Raw genomic sequence first — 20,288 nt, forward strand, 5'->3', positions numbered from 1 at the left:
AACTCCATGAAGTTCACGTGACCTTCTGACCTTTCTGTAAGAGCCACAATGACTAGACTCTTTCATCAGTTCACAGAGTATCATTCAGGAGTGCTAATGTTTGACCCTCAGGTCAGATACAATTTAAGACCAAAACATACATAAATGGCACAAGATGGAACATTTCATTCCCCACTCACTTGGTCTGTTGGTTCATGATCTTGTGTCAGAACAGGAAATGAATGAAAACTAGATTCAAGGAAAATCAACTCGGGTCTAATAATATTTTGTGCTCAACATTTAGATTCTCACAGAAATTGCTGGATCAAATTGTTAGAACCAACATATTTACATGTATCTACCAGGGGGTTTATAATGTATGAATGAAAATGAAAACTCTTATTGCAGGTCACTTGTATTTTCATGTTTTGCACTCTTTTTACATCCCCACTTTCTCTCCTCCTTTCTGCTCCTTCCCCACCCCCCACCCCTCTCTCACGCTTCCTCTAGGCCAGCCCATTGGTCGTGCGGTCGGACAGAAACGTGACTGTAAACGCTCGAAATGACCAAGGCCAACTCACTGGACAGCTGACAGTGGGTTAGATAAGTTCAGAACTGTTTCCCTGAACACTTAAAACAGATGACTAACCATTGATACAATACTGATACATGTACTAGTGTTTTTCAGCAGCACAATTTAGCAAAGACTCAGTTCAGACTATGGCTTCTACTGTAAATTCCACAATAGATCTCATTTCAATGACTTTAATCAAGTTGATATTTTAGTCATTATGAATCTGCTTTCTTCGCCTGGAGGAGTCACAGCAAAGTGTTCGAGTCATTAACCTTTGAAGCACTTATGAAAAGTGAAATAGATTCTTCTCATTATCATCAAGTTTAATCATCAGTCGGGCCTAATTACCAGAGTCATTTACATGATTAATGGCTATTTGAAAGCAAAATGACATGCTTATTAACACTAATAGCTATTGATTTTCACCAGCATAAGTTTGGGATTGATGATGATTCATCAAGGCTAGTGATGTGACACTTTGTCAAATCAAATCATATTCGTCACATGCGCCGAATACAAACAGGTGTAGACCTTACTCACAAGCCCGTAACCAACACTGCAGTTCAAGAAAGAGTTAATAAAATATTTACTATATAAACTAAAGTAAAACTTTTTTTATGAAAAGTAACACAATAAAATAACAGTAATGAGGATATATACACAGGGGGTACCAGTACCGAGTCAATGTGTGGTGGTACAGGTTAGTCGAGGTAATTTGTACATGTAGGTAGGGGTAAAGTGACTATGCATAGATAATAAGCAGCAAGTAGAACAAAGGAGGGGGGGGGGTGTAAATAATGAAAATAGTCCGGGTGGCCATTTGATTAATTGTTCAGCAGTCTTATGGCTTGGGGGGGTAGAAGCTGTTAAAGGAGCCTTTTGGACCTAGAAATGGTGCTCCGACACCGCTTGCCATTGGGTAGCAGAGAGAACAGTCTATGACTTGGGTGACTGTATTCTTTGACACTTTTTTGGGCCTTCCTCTGACAATGCCTAGTATATAGGTCCTGGATGGCAGGAAGCTTGGCCCCAGTGATATACTGGGCCGTAGGCACTACCCTCCGTAGCGCCTTATGGTCGGATACCGAGCAGTTGAAATACCAGGCGGTGATGCAACCGGTCAGGATGCTCTCGATGGTGCAGCTGTAGAACTATGTGGATCTGGGGAACCATACCAAATCTTTTCAATCTCCTGAGGGGGAAAAGGTGTTGTCATGCCCTCTTCACGACTGTCTTGGTCTGTTTTGACCATGATAGTTTGTTGGTGATGTGGACATCAAGGAACTTTAAGCTCTCGACCCGCTCCACTGCAGCCTGTCGATGTGAATGGGGGCATGTTCGGCCCTCCTTTTCCTGTTGTCCACGATCAGCTCCTTTGTCTCTCACGTTGAGAGAGAAGTTGTTGTCCTGACACCACACTGCCAGGTCTCTGACCTCCTCCCTATAGGCAGTCTCATCGTTGTCTGTGATCAGGCCTACCACTGTTGTGTTGTCAGCAAACTTAATGATGGTGTTGGAGTTGTGCGTGGCCACGCTGTCGTGGGTGAACAGGGAGTACAGGAGGGGACTAAGCACGCACCCCTGAGGGGCCCTGTGTTGAGGATCAGCTTGGCAGATGTGTTGTTGCCTACCCTTACCACCTAGGAGCGGCACATCAGGAAGTCCAGGTACCAGTTGCAGAGGGAGGTGTTTAGTCCCAGGGTCTGCTTGAAACATGTAGGTATTACAGATTCGGTCAGGGAGAGGTTGAAAATGTCACTTGCCAGTTGGTCTGCGCATGCTCCAAGTACACGTCCAGGTAATCCATCTGGCCCGTGGCCTTGTGAATGTTGACCTGTTTAAAGGTCTTGCTCACATCGGCTACGGAGAGCGTGATTACATAGTGATCACACAGTCGTCCAGAACAACTGGTGCTCTCATGCAGGCTTCTGTGATGCTTGCCTCGAAGCGTTCATAAAAGCCATTTCGCTTGTCTGTTATGTTCGCGTCACTGGGCATCACACAAGTGGGTTTCCCTTTGTTGTCCGGAATAGGTTGCAAGCCCTGCCACAGCCCACGAGCGTCAGAGCCTGTGTAGTAGGATTCAATCTTAGTCCTATATTGACCCTATGCCTGTATGATGGTTCGTCTGAGGGCAGTGGGATTTCTTATAAGTGTCCGGTTCCTTGATAGCAGCAGCTCTAGCCTTTATCCCTGTGCGGATGTTGCCTGTAATCCATGGCTTCTGGTTGGGATATTTACGTACGGCCACTGTGGGAACGACGTTGTCGATACACTTATTGATGAAGCCGGTGACTGAGGTGGTGTACTCCTCAATGCCATTGGATGAATCCCGGAACATATTCCAGTCTGTGCTAGCAAAACAGTCCTGTAGCGTAGCATCTGCATCATCTGACCACTTCCGTATTGAGCGAGTCACTAGTACTCCCTGCTTTAGTTTTTGCTTGTAAGCAGGAATCAGGAGGATATAATTATGGTCAGATTTGCCAAATGGAGGGCGAGGGAGAGCTTTGTATGCGTCTCTGTGTGTGGAGTAAAGGTGGTCTAGATTTTTTTCCCTCTGTTTGCATGTGACATAGAATGGATTAATGTTTGGATGCATATCCAGTCCCCGGTCACTAGGAGCACCGCTTCTGGATAAGCATTTTTTTTGTTTGCTTATGGCCTTATACAGCTCGTTGAGTGCGGTCTTAGTGCCAGCATTGGTTTGAGGTGGTAAATAGACAGCTATGAAAAATATAGATAAACTCTCTTGGTAGATAGTGTGGTCTACAGCTTATCATGAGGTACTGTACCTCAGGCGAGCAATACCTCGAGACTTCCTTAATATTAGACATCGTGCACCAGCTGTTATTTACAAATAGACACACCCCCACCAGACGTAGCTGTTCTGTCCTGCCGATGCACGGAAAACCCAGCCAACTGTAGATTATCCATTTCGTCGTACAGCCACGACTCGGTGAAACATAAGATATTACAATTTTTAATGTCCCGTTGGAAGGAAATTCTCAAACAGAGATCCTCCAGTTTATTCTCCAGTGATTGAATGTTGGCCAATAGAACGGATGGTTGAGGTGGGTTACCCACTCCCCAATGAATTCTCACAAAGCACCCCGATCTCCGACCCCTGTATTTCCTTCTTATTTTTCACACGAATGACGGTGATTTGGGCCTGGTCTCGGAGAAGTAGTATATCCTTCTCGTCTGACTCATTAAAGCACAAATCTTTGTCCAGTTCGAGGTGAGTAATCGCTGTTCTGATATCCAAAAGCTATTTTCAGTCTTAATAGACAGTAGCAGCAACATTATGTACAAAAGAAGTTACAAACAACGCGAAAAAAACAATAGCCCAGTTGGTTAGGAGCCAATAAAACGGCAGCCACCGCCTTACGCTTGATCTTCACTTGTAAACTGGTGTCCGATTAGGCAGAAAACACTATTTTGGGAAATTTTTGACAAAATAAAATGGAACTTGGTGAGAATAATTCAAATGCACAGTCATTGCGCACCATAGTTATTTGGATTAACCATAAAGAGATTTATTGACTACTGGATATGCTATGAGCACCTACCTTAGAGTGATAGTGCACTATCTGCTGACCCGAAAATTAAGGCTTTTAAAATTCCAGATTGCTTTGGTTAGTGACTACAGTCAGTTGTAGCAGCAACCAAATGGGTACCCGGGTTTGCAGTTCCTTCGCCCCTGTTAGAAATGGCACTATTTTGGTGCCATTGTTAGTTCCACTGTAGAAATGAATATAGAACCCTATAGATACCACACAGCCAACTACTGCTTGTCTTTCCTCAGGTCCAGATTCAGTGGAAGCACGGTGTCAGAGATTTGAGGTGCGGAGCAGGGATGGAGGGAAGGTGCTGTTCTCTGTAGATGAAAAGAAGATCAGCATAGGAACAGATACAGTCAGAGTAACTGGTAAGAGAGACGCTGCAGAGCCCAGTCTGTCCAGTTTACACACAGTAATCTAACATCTCACTTTCACAAGGAATACAGAAAAGTAGGCCACTTAGAAACAGTAAAATCTGGCTTTGTGTGACTTCCCTCAGTCACCCCTGGCATAGTTCACATCATGAAAGCACCCCTTCTGTTGATTGCATTTGTGATTTTCTTTGTGGAAAGGCTCAGACGGAGGGGTCTTTGGACACTCTGTGGAAACGCCACACATCCAGGCAGACGCCTATCAAGATCTGAAGTAAGTTTATGCTCACATTTAAACTTCTTACATTTCGGACTATTTTGTTTAAAAGCTATACATACTGAATTAAGCGTTTATTGTCTTTCATATACATGTTCAATTAAAATGACTATGCATAATTACTCAATGTTCAATAAGTTACTTGTTCATTTAAATGTTGTGCCATTCATCCCATTTTCTATCACCACCGTTTTAAACAGCACTGTTGGTAGTTCATGCATTCCTCATTGTCTAAGCTTTTCATTCAAAACTCTGACAAATACATCAAACATGCACTATAATGAAAATTGCACAAGCGTAAACTCATTTATCAGTTGTTCCACTTGGAAATAAGTGCATTACATTAGGCTTTCATGAAAATGAGTGGGATTAAATGCATATCACACTCACAAGGCAGTTCCTTCTCTCGAAATACACTTAGCCTGAGCCAGTGGCCCCCGTAAATCCATTAACAAGCAATAATGAGTGTATTTTTAGTCTATCTTCATGGTTCTACAGGGAAGATTCAGATTAAAGTTGGCAGAAAAAGTGTTATGGTAGCTAATTCCTCTGTAGTGAGTTGTATATTGATGACGTTGCCCAAAGCAAACACTGTTCAATAGTAATTTAGCAAGAAATTAATTTACTGTTGAACAGCTTCCCAAATCCCAGACCGTATTTTAGACTTAGAATCACATGTAGAAGTGAATCTGAAAAGGAGAATCTGAAAAATATTTAGCTAATTGTGAGAAATAAGTATATTGCCTACATTGTTCATTATCTATTTGAAAATATACATTTAGTTTAAAATCAGACCTATTTAATTCATAATAAAATGCAAGTTCGCAACATATTTTCTTCCCTATAGTGTAACTTTTATAAACTATCAAAAAATGATATCTTGAGGAAGATCTTTTCTTTTGACATATTGATATGGGCTATCAAATCAAATTTATTTATATAGCCCTTCGTACATCAGCTGATATCTCAAAGTGCTGTGCAGAAACCCAGCCTAAAACCCCAAACAGCAAGAGATGCAGGTGTAGAAGCACGAACGACTATACCACTTAGCTAAGCTACTTCCAGACACAAATGAGAGAACACCTCACTGACAATTTTACTCGCCCTATCAGAGCTGGTTATGCAGTGTTCATGTTATCTAGAGCGTTGGTGACTGTGCTGCTGGCAACAATTGAATTATGCTTTTTTTGCCAACGTTTACTGACACCAGACACATTCAACGGGTGTTGAGCGTTCATAAATTCATTAGTTATTCTGCGCTCTGCCTGGCATAGTCAGACGAGAGTGCTCTGAAATCTGAGTAGATAGCCAGAGCGAATTTACGAACGCACCCGAACGACTATACCACTTAGCTAATCTATAAAATGACGTGAATAATTAAGTCAATAAACGTTGGATAGTTAGTTAGCATAAAGTAAATATACTGGTAAGTTCGATGTATTAGTCGCCAATTTACGTTACAGTAGGTAGCTAACATACCTGGTACATACTGCTGTAATGAAATGCTTTGCAATTCGTAAGGATAGCGTAGCTAAGAAATTGTCAGCCAACATAACATGTAACGTAACTTATTTGCAGAGTCACTACTTTATTACATTGCTCAACGTTTTCTTAACATTTGTCTCAGTTAATGCAACGAATTTGTATCCGCTCTCGTCGGACTTCGGCTGCATATTTTCAGCTATTTTCTTCAAATCTGAAAACATTGTAAAGCCACAACCATTTTCTGAAGAATTGCATTATGGGCCCTAAAAGCACAGAAATAGTGTCCATTGCTTGTATACTTCGTATTTTGGCGTATGTAGTACAGCATCCGGGAACTTTTGGCATACTAACTATATCCATACTATGACCAATAAGCAAAACCAACATATTCAATTTACATCGCAAATAGTACAGTTAGAAAAGTCATACTAACACAGCTAGCTTGTGCTATTTTTCCACAGTAGTTATGTTGGTCTACACTACACGCCGTAATTATTGGGACAGTGTATAATTTTTTATTATTTTGGCTTTATACGCCAAAAGTTTGGATTTGAAATCAAACAATGGCTATGAGGTTAAAGTACAGACTGTTTATTTTTTATTTATTTATTTAACCTTTATTTAACCAGGTAGGCAAATTGAGAACACTGTCAGTTTTAATTTGAGGCTATTTTTTATCATATAGGATGAACCATTTAGAAATTACAGCACTTTTTAATATATAGTCCCCCATTTTAGGGGACCAAAAGTATTCACTTCTTTGTGTATTAAGTTGTAAAAAGTAACGTTTTCGGACCCATAGCACGCAATGTCGAGCTTGTGACTAAAATGTGTTGGATGCATTTGTGTTTCAGATTATTTTGTGCCCAATAGAAATGAATGTGTTGCCATTTCGTTGTCACTTTTATTGTAAATAAGAATAGAATATGTTTCTAAACATTTCTACATTAATGTAGAGGCTACCATGATTACAGATAATCCTGAATAAAAGTGAGAAAGTTAGACGCACAAATATCATACCCCCATTACATGCTAACCTCTCACCGCCATATGGCCACCACCATGCAGCAACTACCGCCATACAGCTACCACCATAAAGCTACCACTACTGCCATACAGCTACCACCATAAAGCTACCACTACTGCCATACAGCTACCACCATAAAGCACAGCTACCACCACACTACTACTACCACCACCACCACACAGCAAATAGATACACTACCCAAAAGGCTATCTATCTATTTATACACATTTTAACATTAGGTCATAAAGAGTGCATGTTGAACTTCATCAAACATATTTCCCAGTTACAGGGTTGACGATTGCATCTTAAAATCAGCCATACACCCCTTGTGACAGGGGAATGGAAGGTAGTTTGTTTGCAACAGGGAGGGGAAATTGAATGCAAGTTTAACAACAATATTTAAACGTGTTAAAACGTTTCTAGCCTATCTATGGGTAACATCATTGACCTTTGATGCTCGATGTGCTCATTTGTTCACCACAAAACACCAGAAAATGGTCAAAGAGTAGAACCAACTCACCTGACTTTACTCTATAAATTGATTGTGTTTACATTCCCCCCAACAAGAAAACCCTAAATGTTGCTGAAACAGAAGGGGGAACTAACAGAGCAACTGAACAACAACCAAAACAGGTGTGCTTTTAGGAGGGGGTACTGAAAGACACTCATGGGGGGTGTCCACTGAAAGTTGACTAGCAACAACAACTGGAACTTAAGACACACACACAATTTTCCCAAGTAGAGCCAAACAAAAGGAAAAACCCACATCACACTCAAAGACAGGAAGCAAACCAAAAAGGTGGATCAAAATGAGACAAAGGAATGTTTTTCTAGAAATCAAACCAGGAGCACCAAACTAAAGATGTTGACCTTCCACATCGTTCAAGACAACTGTGGCTCTGGGCCAGACACTCTTAAAGATCACCTGGGCCAGCACAGGCGAAACGTCTTCCCACTAACGAGATGGACAACCAGCATAGGTGTAACACATACTGACTAACGAGGTGACACCAATCCATGCTACGTGCTAACGTGCTAAAAGTCCAACCTCAAAACATAAATGGAACTAGTATATGTTCAATGTTTCTTTTGAAAAAAAAAATGTTTTTAAATAATTTGTTTTACTATATTAAAACCAGAGTTCAGTTCACGTTACAGGGTTGAACTTAAACCTGAGGGACACATGTAAATTCATTACTAATCATATTAAATAGGTAAAAATCTTCAGAAACTACTATCCGAAAGTAACAAAATAATTAGGGCTTTACTTGGGGAAATCTTGGCGTTAAGTGTGTTAAAATCTTCCTAGAAGTTGGACAAGCATGACACGGAAGGAGACAAAATTGGGATTTTCTGAGAAAACACAATTTATTTGAATGACTGCTATTGGAATTTTAAGCATAGATGTACAGTGGGGAGAACAAGTATTTGATACACTGCTGATTTTGCAGGTTTTCCTACTTACAAAGCATGTAGAGGTCTGTAATTTTTATCATAGGTACACTTCAACTGTGAGAGACGGAATCTAAAACAAAAATACAGAAAATCACATTGTATGATTTTTAAGTAATTCATTTGCATATTATTGCATGACATAAGTATTTGATACATCAGAAAAGCAGAACTTAATATTTGGTACAGAAACCTTTGTTTGCAATTACAGAGATCATACGTTTCCTGTAGTTCTTGACCAGGTTTGCACACACTGCAGCAGGGGTTAAGACCCACTCCTCCATACAGACGTTCTCCAGATCCTTCAGGTTTCGGGGCTGTCGCTGGGCAATACGGACTTTCAGCTCCCTCCAAAGATTTTCTATTGAGTTCAGGTCTGGAGACTGGCTAGGCCACTCCAGGACCTTGAGATGCTTCTTACGGAGCCACTCCTTAGTTGCCCTGGCTGTGTGTTTCGGGTTGTTGTCATGCTGGAAGACCCAGCCACGACCCATCTTCAATGCTCTTACTGAGGGAAGGAGGTTGTTGGCCAAGATCTCGCGATACATGGCCCCATCCATCCTCCCCTCAATACGGTGCAGTCGTCCTGTCCCCTTTGCAGAAAAGCATCCACAAAGAATGATGTTTCCACCTCCATGCTTCACGGCAGGGATGGTGTTCTTGGGGTTGTACTCATCCTTCTTCTTCCTCCAAACACGGCGAGTGGGGTTTAGACCAAAAAGCTCTATTTTTGTCTCATCAGACCACATGACCTTCTCCCATTCCTCCTCTGGATCATCCAGATGGTCATTGGCAAACCTCAGACGGGCCTGGACTTGCACTGGCTTGAGCAGGGGGACCTTGTGTGCGCTGCAGGATTTTAATCCATGATGGCGTAGTGTGTTACTAATGGTTTTCTTTGAGACTGTGGTCCCAGCTCTCTTCAGGTCATTGACCAGGTCCTGCCGTGTAGTTCTGGGCTGATCCTTCACCTTCCTCATGATCATTGATGCCCCACGAGGTGAGATCTTGCATGGAGCCCCAGACCGAGGGTGATTGACCGTCATCTTGAACTTCTTCCATTTTCTAATAATTGCACCAACAGTTGTTGCCTTCTCACCAAGCTGCTTGCCTATTGTCCTGTAGCCCATCCCAGCCTTGTAGAGGTCTACAATTTAACCCTGATGTCCTTACACAGCTCTCTGGTCTTGGCCATTGTGGAGAGGTTGGAGTCTGCTTGATTGAGTGTGTGGACAGGTGTCTTTTATACAGGTAACGAGTTCAAACAGTTGCAGTTAATACAGGTAATGAGTGGAGAACAGGAGGGCTTCTTAAAGAAAAACTAACAGGTCTGTGAGAGACGGAATTCTTACTGGTTGGTAGATGATCAAATACTTATGTCATGCAATAAAATGCAAATTAATTACTTAAAAATCATACAATGTGATTTTCTGGATTTTTGTTTTAGATTCCGTCTCTCACAGTTGAAGTGTACCTATGATAAAAATTACAGACCTCTACATGCTTTGTAAGTAGGAAAACCTGCAAAATCGGCAGTGTATCAAATACTTGTTCTCCCCACTGTATGTGATCCAATTGCTCTCTATTCTTTGAACGACTAAACTGTATCTTATCTTTAACAGGTTATAAAATAAACATTAAAACAAAATAATCATTTTGAAAAATGAAGTGGTAAATGAAGTGGAACACAAATGCTTTCATTAATAAGTTGTTGTGTTTGTCAGGCTTGAGTCTCCAACAAGGACCTTGACCATGGAGGCTCCCAGAGGGGTAGAGGTCACTGCAGCCAGGGGGAAACTGAAGGCCACGTGTCGGAAAGACCTGGAACTCCAGTCAACAGAGGGAGAGGTGAGGAGGTCACGCCCAGAATCAACTGTCCTCGACTAACATATCATCATCTATCAAAATAACTATGTCTATAGATGGTTTTAAGGTATTCCCATCCCACAGCCTCAAGTCTCATTGTCAGTTTTTGTTGTTCTGTTAAGGTACTGTAGGGGAGACCGCGGACAACAGATTTTGGAGTTGTTTTTTAAAACCTCACACGGTTTGATTCAGATATTTCAATATTTCACACAAACAAAATACATTTGTCGGCTAATTAATAGAACAGAATAGAGACCTGTGTTAAATGTGGACTTTTCACAAATCTGGCATATAGACGCAAGGTCCTGATGTTACAATTAACCTCAATAGCAGGTTTAGTTGTAACGTTTTATGGGACAGCTGTAACACCATCTTTAATGGTAAAAATGTGTGTTAATTGAACAGTGTTATGATTTGAAACTGATATTTGGAAGAAAATGCACTAACTTGACAAAAACATATTTTCATTGTATCTTTAAAGCCATACTACAAAAGACTGAAAAATACTTATTTTTTTTTACCTCCCGTTTTGGACTCGACATGTCAATGTATGGTACAGACATGCACTATAAACCATCTGTAGTTATCTCCTACCATATACGTGCCCATTGAAAGTCTATACCCCTTTCACGCCAAATAGAGTCCACCTGTCAAAAAATGTTGTGTGTGTCTCTGTACTGGGCCGTTCGCACTACCCTCTGTAGTGCCTTGCGGTCGGAGGCCGAGTAGTTGCCATACCAGGCAGTGATGCAACCAGTCAGGATACTCTCGATGGTGCAGCTGTAGAACCTTTTGAGGATCTGAGGACCCATGCCAAATCTTTTCAGTCTCCTGAGGGGGAATAGGTTTTGTCGTGCCCTCTTCACGACTGTCTTGGTGTGCTTGGTCCATGTTAGTTTGTTGGTGATGTGGACACCAAGGAACTTGAAGTTATCTTCTATTAGAAAACTGGACAGATTTAGCTATGTACAACCATTTTCCATCTAGCTAGCTAGTCATCTACATGTTGCTAGCTATACATATAGTTCAGTGGAGGCTGCTGAGGGGAGGACGGCTCATAATAATGTCTGGAATGGGGTAAATGGAGTGGTATCAAACACATGGTTTCAATGTTGATACCATTCCATTGACTCCATTCCAGCCATTATTATGAGCCGTCCTTCCCTCAGCAGCCTCCACTGGTATAGTTATATGTCTATCATATTGAGGTATCTAGCTATAAGTTAAACCTGATCAATCAAATGGATAGGTGTACGCAATTATGGTAATTCCAATTGCCCGTAACTAGTTAACTAGGTGTCTTCACTAGACAGACACACAGAGAGACTTGTTTGGCAATCACATGTACCTACGGGGGAAGGATGGCCAGCCACACAGGAGGGTGATTTTTACTAAGGAGGAATAGGCTGTGCTGACCGAGATGCAAGCTGACCATTTCAGAGTGAAGCGGATGATTGTCAACATCAACATACTCTTCTTCTGATGGGGAATTGTCAAGGAGGTGGACAGCTGGGCAAGTGAAATAACCTTTTGTTTATCAATTATATCTGAAATTATTATGATTTCAATGAATGTCATATCAGAGAGAACACAATGTTTAAAGTTGTCACTTTTTGCTGTCTAGCCTGACAGAAGTTTGAGAGGGCGAAGACTGTGGCGCCGGAGTTGAAGCCCATCAAAGTTGTTTCACCACGGCACATGATCGGTAAGTGTCCCAATTCAAATTTTGCCCTAATAAGTTGTTTTGTTATGGTTGCTTTATTTGACCACAGCAGACTTCAATATTCTATTGTGTGTGTGTGTGTGTGTGTGTGTGTGTGTGTGTGTGTGTGTGTGTGTGTGTGTGTGTGTGTGTGTGTGTGTGTGTGTGTGTGTGTGTGCCAGTATGCTTACAAATATGAACGTGTGCAGACTGTATGACACAGATTCGGGTAAGAATAAAATAATCTTCTCTCTAACACTTTAAATGTTAGGGGTGGACCTCATCGGACCCTTCACGAAATCCAGGAATGGCAACAGCTGGTGTCTGACGGTGACCAATCACTTTACCAAGCGGGTGGAGGGAATACCAGTTAAGGTCAGTAAAGGAAGAGTACGTGCTAAACTCTAAATTCCCTTCTGTAACCAATTTAAAAGCGTGTTTGGAACCAAAAACAGATTTTTTTGTTGTTGTATGATACCCATCAAGGACGAGGATGTTGTACATCATCAACTCCCACGGTTCTCCTGAGATCATCTTGAGTGACCCGAGGTCATGAACGCTGGAACAAGGCACGTATGTCATCGGTTATGTTCTGTCACCAATGGTTTGTTTTCTTTTAAGGAAGGCGAGACCTGGGAAACCTCCCTGGCTCTTTCGCTCCTAGCTGGGATCAACATCTGTTGAAGTGGAAATATAAAATCTCAGATAACTATTTGCATGTAAAAAAAAAACTGAAGCTAGTTTTAGTTTCCCTAACAGTGATATTTGTCTCCGTTTATATAACTCGCCAAATCAGTTAAGAACAAATAATTTTTTACCACAACAGCCTACCCCAGCCACCCTGGGGCTAAAAGACAGCCTAAAACAAGCTTAAGATTTCACGACTCATTGGTGAGAACTGTAGGACAGAAAAATAGTGACCAAAGTGATGGTGAGAGCTTCCAAAGAGCTATCTTTTATCAGCTGCTCGACAGTCTCACAGCTGAGCTGTAGAGGCGTTTTTCAAAGAAGAATTGCGAGATAATGCAAGGTCCAGTCTCTCAACCCAGAGTACAACATTGAATGAGGAGCCTCTGTTTGCCTTTGCTCAGACCTTTGAGTCAAATTTAGAGGACCTCAACATGAGGTTCATCAAACCAAGCGGCTTCTTGATAGGAGAGATAAAAGTGGAAGGGACAGACCGTCTATTCTCCTTGACTTTGTTGTGTTTCTAGAATCTTTATAAAGAGGTTTTCCATGAGCTATTTCGACTTTGTAAGATTTCTGTTGTTACCCCAGTCAGCAGTGCTTCTTGCGAGAAGCTTCTCAGCTCTAAAACAGATTAAAACCCACCTTAGGACGACAATGGTTGATGACAGGTTAAGTCACCTCGGAATTCTCAGTGTTGAGTCAAGAAGTGCACGCTCCCTCAACATGGAGGAGTTTGGGAAACATTTTAGCCAGTTCTCACCAGAACCGCAGAATTATGCTATTTTAAATCTACCAGGGATAATTTGGCACTTAGGCGGTCCCTCTGGTCATGATTAAAACCTGCACTGTGTACTAGCTAATACACAGACATTCTAAAATGATAAATCCAAAAGGGTATCATGTCACACAGATTTAATTTGGTCTTGATTAGGTCAATTCCAAAACGTTTCTTTGCCATTAGTTAACATAATATATATGAGCATAAATATGATACTGTGTAGTTTGTAATATTGATGAGCTCCAAAATAATTTATATTTTTCAAGTCCATTTCTGCTTGATACCTGGTATGTCAAATTGCAGTGTGTTTTTTTTGTAAATGTATTTTTGTTGTTGTAAATAAACTATGCAATTGATGTAACACGCAAATGCTATCTTACCCTCTTGGTGCTTGAGCTTCATTTTCAGAAAATATTTTGGATGTTCAACACTTATAGACCCAGATTATATCTTAGAGAGCGCGAGAGATATGCAGTTCCGAGGTAGAGACACTGACTATTCATAGTATTTTAAAGAATTCTAGTGAAGTGCGGTCCATAAGGGTTACTATCTGCCACATTGAAGAACTCCGGGTTAAATTAATTATCACGTCTACCTCTAATCAGCAATCATAGGATTCATTCATGCTCCTTAGATGCCAGGTTAGGGTTACTTACTAATGTTCTGTCAATAGGATTCATTTATGCTCCTTAGATGCCAGGTTAGGGTTACTTACTAATGTTCTGTCAATAGGATTCATTTATGCTCCTTAGATGCCAGGTTAGGGTTACTTACTAATGTTCTGCCATGGTCTATGGACCCCCTGAAGTAGCCTCGGACACCCCCTGGACACCCCCTGGACACCCCATGTATACAACTAGTTCTGCCACTGCACCTTCCTCTATATTCCACACACCAGAATTCTGTATTTTAGTCTATGATTGCCATGTGAATGTGTACAAACAATCTGTGAAAATAAATGAATGACACAACTGTACCAAAAAATATGCCTGCTTGGTTTTCACAGCTGTTTCACAAAGTGTTCATTGTAAGTTCTAAGGTATTCTTTGATGGTATTTATTTGTTCAACATGATTCATTATTGTATCCAAGGACCTACAACAGATACATATATATTCAACCACTAGGGTGTGCTGATGAGCTATGGTAGGTAGAACAAAAATGAATCATAGTAGAGGACTACTGAAATTATATTTTTTCAGTGTAGATAAGGGAAGGGCAGGTTAAAATAAAAACATAAATAAAAACATGACGGCCAGACATGCAAGTGTATGAATAAAATGGATTTACATGGAGTGGGAATTAGCTGACTTTGTGATCTGTAAAGTAAGTAAACTTTAATGTGTCAAGTAGATTACACGTTTTCTTTACCATTTCTCGAAACGTAGCAACGTTTAAGACATGGATTTCATGTTGTAATGATAACAAGGTACCCAACAGTAGTTTGAAGTAATGTTTTGATTTTATTAGCTAAACAAAACTTGTTTAAACAGTGAAATTGTCACGGAAATCTGCCTTGTTTGCATAGCGATGATGAAAAGAACGTCGTTTTAGGCTGTAATGATCTCCAAAATTCTAATCATTAGGTCATCACACCGTTGATATAGCAACGGACGATAATAGTTTATTGAATCCCATTGTGACGCGGAGGGGGACACTTTTATGGCCGGGGGATAGTATTTGGCATGACACCCCCTTGAACTTATTTATCATTTTGTTGCTTTACAAAGTGGGATTGAAATGTATTTAATTGTCATGTTTTGTTATTGGTCTACACAAAATACTACATAATGTCAAAGTGAAACGAAAATTCTACAAAATGTTACAAATTAATAAAAAAACATTTAACTAAAATATAGTTGTTGCATAAGTATTCACCCCCCTTTGTTTAAGCAAGCCTAAATTAGTTCAGAAGTCAAATTTGGTTTAACAAATCATATGGACTCACTCTCTGTGAAATAATAAGGTTTGAATGACTAGCCCTTCCTCTGTCCACCATACATATAACATCTGGAAGGTCCTTCAGTCAATCATTTTAAGCACAGATTTAACTACAAAGACCAGGGAGCTTTTCGAAAGGGCAGTGATTGGTAGATGGGTAACAATAGACAATCTGACATTGAATATATCTTTAAGCATGGTCAATTTAAATGTATGCTATAGATGATGCGTTAAACCACTCAGACACATCAAATATGCAGGACAGGAAGGACACTGCAGATGTCACCACTTTAAAAAGGTATTTAACTAGGCAAGTCAGTTAAGAACAATTTCTTATTTACAATGACAGCCTACCCCGAATGACACTGGACCAATTGTGCACCACCCTATGGGACTCCCAATCACAGCCAGATGTGATACAGACTGGATTCAAACCAGGAAGTGTAGTGATGCCTCTTGCACTGAGATGCAGTGCCTTAGACTGCTGCGCCACTCAGTGATTTTTTTAATTTTTATTTATTTTACCTTTATTTTACCAGGTAGGCCAGTTGAGAACAAGTTCTCATTTACAACTGCGACCTGGCCAAGACAAAGCAAAGCAGTGTGACAAAAACAACAACACAGAGTTACACATAAACAAACGTACAGTCAATAATACAATAGAAAAAGTCTATATACAGTGTGTGCAAATGAGGTAAGATAAGAGAGGTAAGGCAATAAATAGGCCATGGTGGCGAAGTAATTACAATATAGCAATTAAACACTGGAGTGATTGATGTGCAGAATATGAATGTGCAAGTAGAGATACTGGGGTGCAAAGGAGCAAGATAAATAAATAAATACAGTATGGGGATGAGGTAGTTGGATGGGCTATTTACAGATGGGCTATGTACAGGTGCAGTGATCTGTTAGCTGCTCTGATACATAGCAATACATAGCAGAAGGTGTGAGACAGGACAAAAACAGTGAAATCCAGACATGAAATGCTTTAGAAAATAAAACATATTGAATGCAGATGGATGTGGGAAAAAATACATATAAATAAAATGTGTCTATACTGTATATAGTTTTAGGTAAGAGGTAAGTTGTAACAAGGGGTAAGTTGTAACACTGCTTTACAACTAACCCCAAGCATAGGATACTTTACTAATTAGTCTTGTGAGAAAATACAATTATTATTTTCATCTTACTGATAAAAATTATATATGTCTATAATGTTCCAGAGGTCAGTAATACAAAAATAAAGGTGGTCAATAAATACAATAATAAAAACAAATATATAGATGCACTTCAAAAACATATCATTGACATGTAGAGACACTAACCAAGCATTGGCACATTGAATAACAGCTGTCTAAGTGATTTCTAATTTGAGTCATTTAGCCTGTTACAGTTGTACCGGGTCTCCCCTATTCCCAATGCACTCAAATCACCCCCATTCACATATCATTATTTAGTTGAATTGGTATGAATATACCTTTCAGAAAATGTATCATTGCTTTAGGCTAGACAAAATATCAAATCCTGATTCTATTTTCCAATCAGATCTTTTTAGATGCAAACACGATCCGACTGGGGAGCTTTCTTCCACTTGGTGTCTACTCCCCGTCCTCAGACGCAGCTTCCAAGAAACAGACTGTGTACGAGCTGTGCATCTGCCCCAATGGCAAGCTGTACTTCTCCCCTGCCGGCAGCAGCTCCAGCTGCTATTCCACAAGCAACGTCTGTCTCTGGAACTGATATAAGAACAGTCTTCCACCACCTTGGCTGTGATGCTCACTGCTGCTCCAGCATCAATAATAGCAAAACAACGACAGTGGAGAGACCTTGGCCCCGTCCAGAACACTAGCACCTAGCTCTGACTTGACGTAGACCTGACAAGTATAAGCAATAGGGCTAACATTTCACTCAGCCTATCAGAGGGCAAGTTGGACCTACTACCATGGTACTAATGCTTCACGTGCTGTTGGAGTTATCAGAAGTTTGGAGTTCCCACTGGGAAGTTTCACTTGAACTAAAATGTTTTTACCCGAGGTGCCAAGTTCACCTCTGACCTTTCACCACTGACCTTTCACCTTTTCAACCAAAAGAAGACAACAAATCTGTTTTGGAACTTTTGCAAATGTATCAATATGGATAATGCAACTTGTTAGACCATATTTTAAATGTTAAGCAAGCTAGCTAACTTTAATGTTAGCATCGTTTAGCTAAAATCTTATTGATTGAAGAATTTTTCCGACTCCAAAAGCATTTGAACACAATCGTGTTGAATATAGGACTTCCCAGTTTCCCACTTCCCACAAGCACATGCATGCCCTATCCAATACTTTCAGATATACATGAGTGCCTAGAGTAAAGGGGCTATGGGTTAGAGTGAAGGCGCTATGGGTTGTTTCTGGACTGGGCCCATGTTTCAGAACAGCTGAGCCTAGAGGACGGCGCTTTATTTTTGTACTGTATTTTTTTTTTCTATACTGGATTCAATGACAGTGATATGACAGACTAATCATGATATATATATATATATATACAGTACACTGTAAAGGAAAGAAGAGAACTGGGGGAGAGATGAAACACAGGCACCTTTGCTATGGAAAACACGTGATTGAAAATATGATTGAGCCTGTGTCTCTGAAGAAGATGATCTCCTAGATGAAGTTTGAAAAAGGCAGTTTGTATCACACTAGTTAAAGCGCAAATTTTGCCATTTATTTTTTCAAAGTCTAGAATTTTCAACGTTTGTTTTTCATAAATGCTTGATGGGTATTGCTGTATTTTCCATTGTCTTAAAAGTGTAATAATTTCAAATGTTATGTTTTCTATGTTCCATGTACTGTACTTTAAACTAAAACATGTTTGATAAAGATTTGTAATGGTACTGGTAAATACAAAAACATTTAGATTGACCTATTATTTGATAGTTTATGAATTTACACTATACTTGATTTACGTACAGGTCTAAATAACATGATGCTCAATAAGAAAGTTAAATGGTTTAGAGAAGAATATGGGTTAATCATTTTCATATAGGGATGGTTTCCCTGACACAGATTAAGCCTGGAGAATCTCCTTTTCAGTGGTGTAAAGTACTTAAGTAAAAATACTTTAGAGTATGTAAGTAAGTCTTTTTTGGGGGGGGGGTATCTGTACTTTCCTATTTATATTTTGGACAACTTTTACTTTTACTTCAAAAATATGTACTTTTTACATTTTCCTTGACACCCAATAGCTGGGTACTGATTTGATCTACTGACTTAAAGATTTTTTTTTAACGACAACAGTTAAGCCTAATACAGGGCAACCGAAACATCATGATCAAAATCAAATCAACATTTTGTGAATGTGTGTGGGTTTTGTATGGGAATGTCAGTGTTGTGTGAGTCAGTGTTTGTACGTATAGTCTAGTGAGTGTGCATGGGGTCAGTCAGTGCGAGATAGTCAGTGCAGTTTTTTGTGGTGTCATTGAATGCTTAGCAGGACAGGAAAATTGTCCAATTCACGCACTCATCAAGAGAACAACCCTTGCGGACTCAATAAACACAAATGCTTTGTTTATTTCATTTCTAAGTGTTGGAGTGTGCACCTGGCTATCCGTAAACTCAAAAAACGAATAACATTGTGCAGTCTGGTTTTCTTAATATAAGGAATTTGAAACAATTTATACTTTCATTTTTTCAATACTTAAGTATATTTTAGCACCTACATTCACTTTTGATACTTAAGTATATTTAAAACTAAATACTTTTACACTATTACTCAAGTAGTATTTTACTGGGTGACTTTCACTTTTAACTGAGTCATTTTCTATCAAGGTATCTTAATAACAAAGGAATCACCACAGCTCCTCTTAACATTTAATCCATGACTGCCCTTAACCTGTGCCTAGGAAAACCGTCCCATAGATCTTATCCAACAGTAACATCTAGTAGTTATGTTCCCTCTCTCACCCTTATCGATTCCTCCATTTACTAAGCTTTTTTTTAGACAAATAAAACCCATCAGACACCTGTGGCCAGATTATCCTGTAAGGAGATGCATCTGAAAGAGTCTAACTCCCACAACCCTTCACTTCACTGGTCCTCCTGTAACCCCAGGGCACTGTTACCCCTCCAGCAGAGACAAGCTATGATGCTAAGGTTCATGTTTTGTTCTTTTAAGAGCCGTTTTTGAGCCATTTTGAGCTGCTTGCACTGGGCTGAGGTGGTGTCGGATGTGCTTTCGCTTATCTCCTCCTGTGTTGGTATAAGACATACTGAACTTTCCTATGCTTTTCCTGCAGTGATGGCTATTTTAAGAAGCATGAGCTGCATCACATTATTTTGTGGTTTGAAAATGCCTATCCCTATTTAGAGGGAGTTATTCAGTCAACACATAGCCCTCCCTTCAGTCATTATCCAATCAATTCAGTCAACACATAGCCCTCCCTTCAGTCATTATCCAATCAACACATAGCCCTCCCTTCAGTCATTATCCAATCAATTCAGTCAACACATAGCCCTCCCTTCAGTCATTATCCAATCAACACATAGACCTCCCTTCAGTCATTATCCAATCAACACATAGCCCTCCCTTCAGTCATTATCC

General features: G+C 40.1%; 1 protein-coding gene and 1 long non-coding RNA gene across 2 annotated transcripts in view; both read left to right on the forward strand.

The window, feature by feature from the left end:
* The window catches only part of LOC139534729 (zeta-sarcoglycan-like), a 40,899-nt gene extending 21,635 nt beyond the window's left edge, over positions 1-19,264 (forward strand). The window contains exons 4-8 of the mRNA XM_071334131.1: positions 490-577; positions 4,362-4,484; positions 4,689-4,761; positions 10,453-10,576; positions 17,250-19,264. Of these exons, the coding sequence (XP_071190232.1) occupies positions 490-577; positions 4,362-4,484; positions 4,689-4,761; positions 10,453-10,576; positions 17,250-17,444 (603 nt within the window). The 3' untranslated portion in view covers positions 17,445-19,264. The remainder of the gene's footprint in view (positions 1-489; positions 578-4,361; positions 4,485-4,688; positions 4,762-10,452; positions 10,577-17,249) is intronic.
* On the forward strand, positions 11,731-15,427 carry LOC139534730 (uncharacterized). Its single transcript, XR_011666994.1, has 3 exons — positions 11,731-12,299; positions 12,568-12,671; positions 12,783-15,427. It is a non-coding gene; the product is annotated as an uncharacterized lncRNA (long non-coding RNA).
* Positions 19,265-20,288: the final 1,024 nt, after the last annotated feature.

The sequence above is a fragment of the Salvelinus alpinus genome, chromosome 11 (genome assembly GCF_045679555.1).
Source record: "Salvelinus alpinus chromosome 11, SLU_Salpinus.1, whole genome shotgun sequence".
NCBI classification, from domain to species: Eukaryota; Metazoa; Chordata; class Actinopteri; order Salmoniformes; family Salmonidae; genus Salvelinus; species Salvelinus alpinus.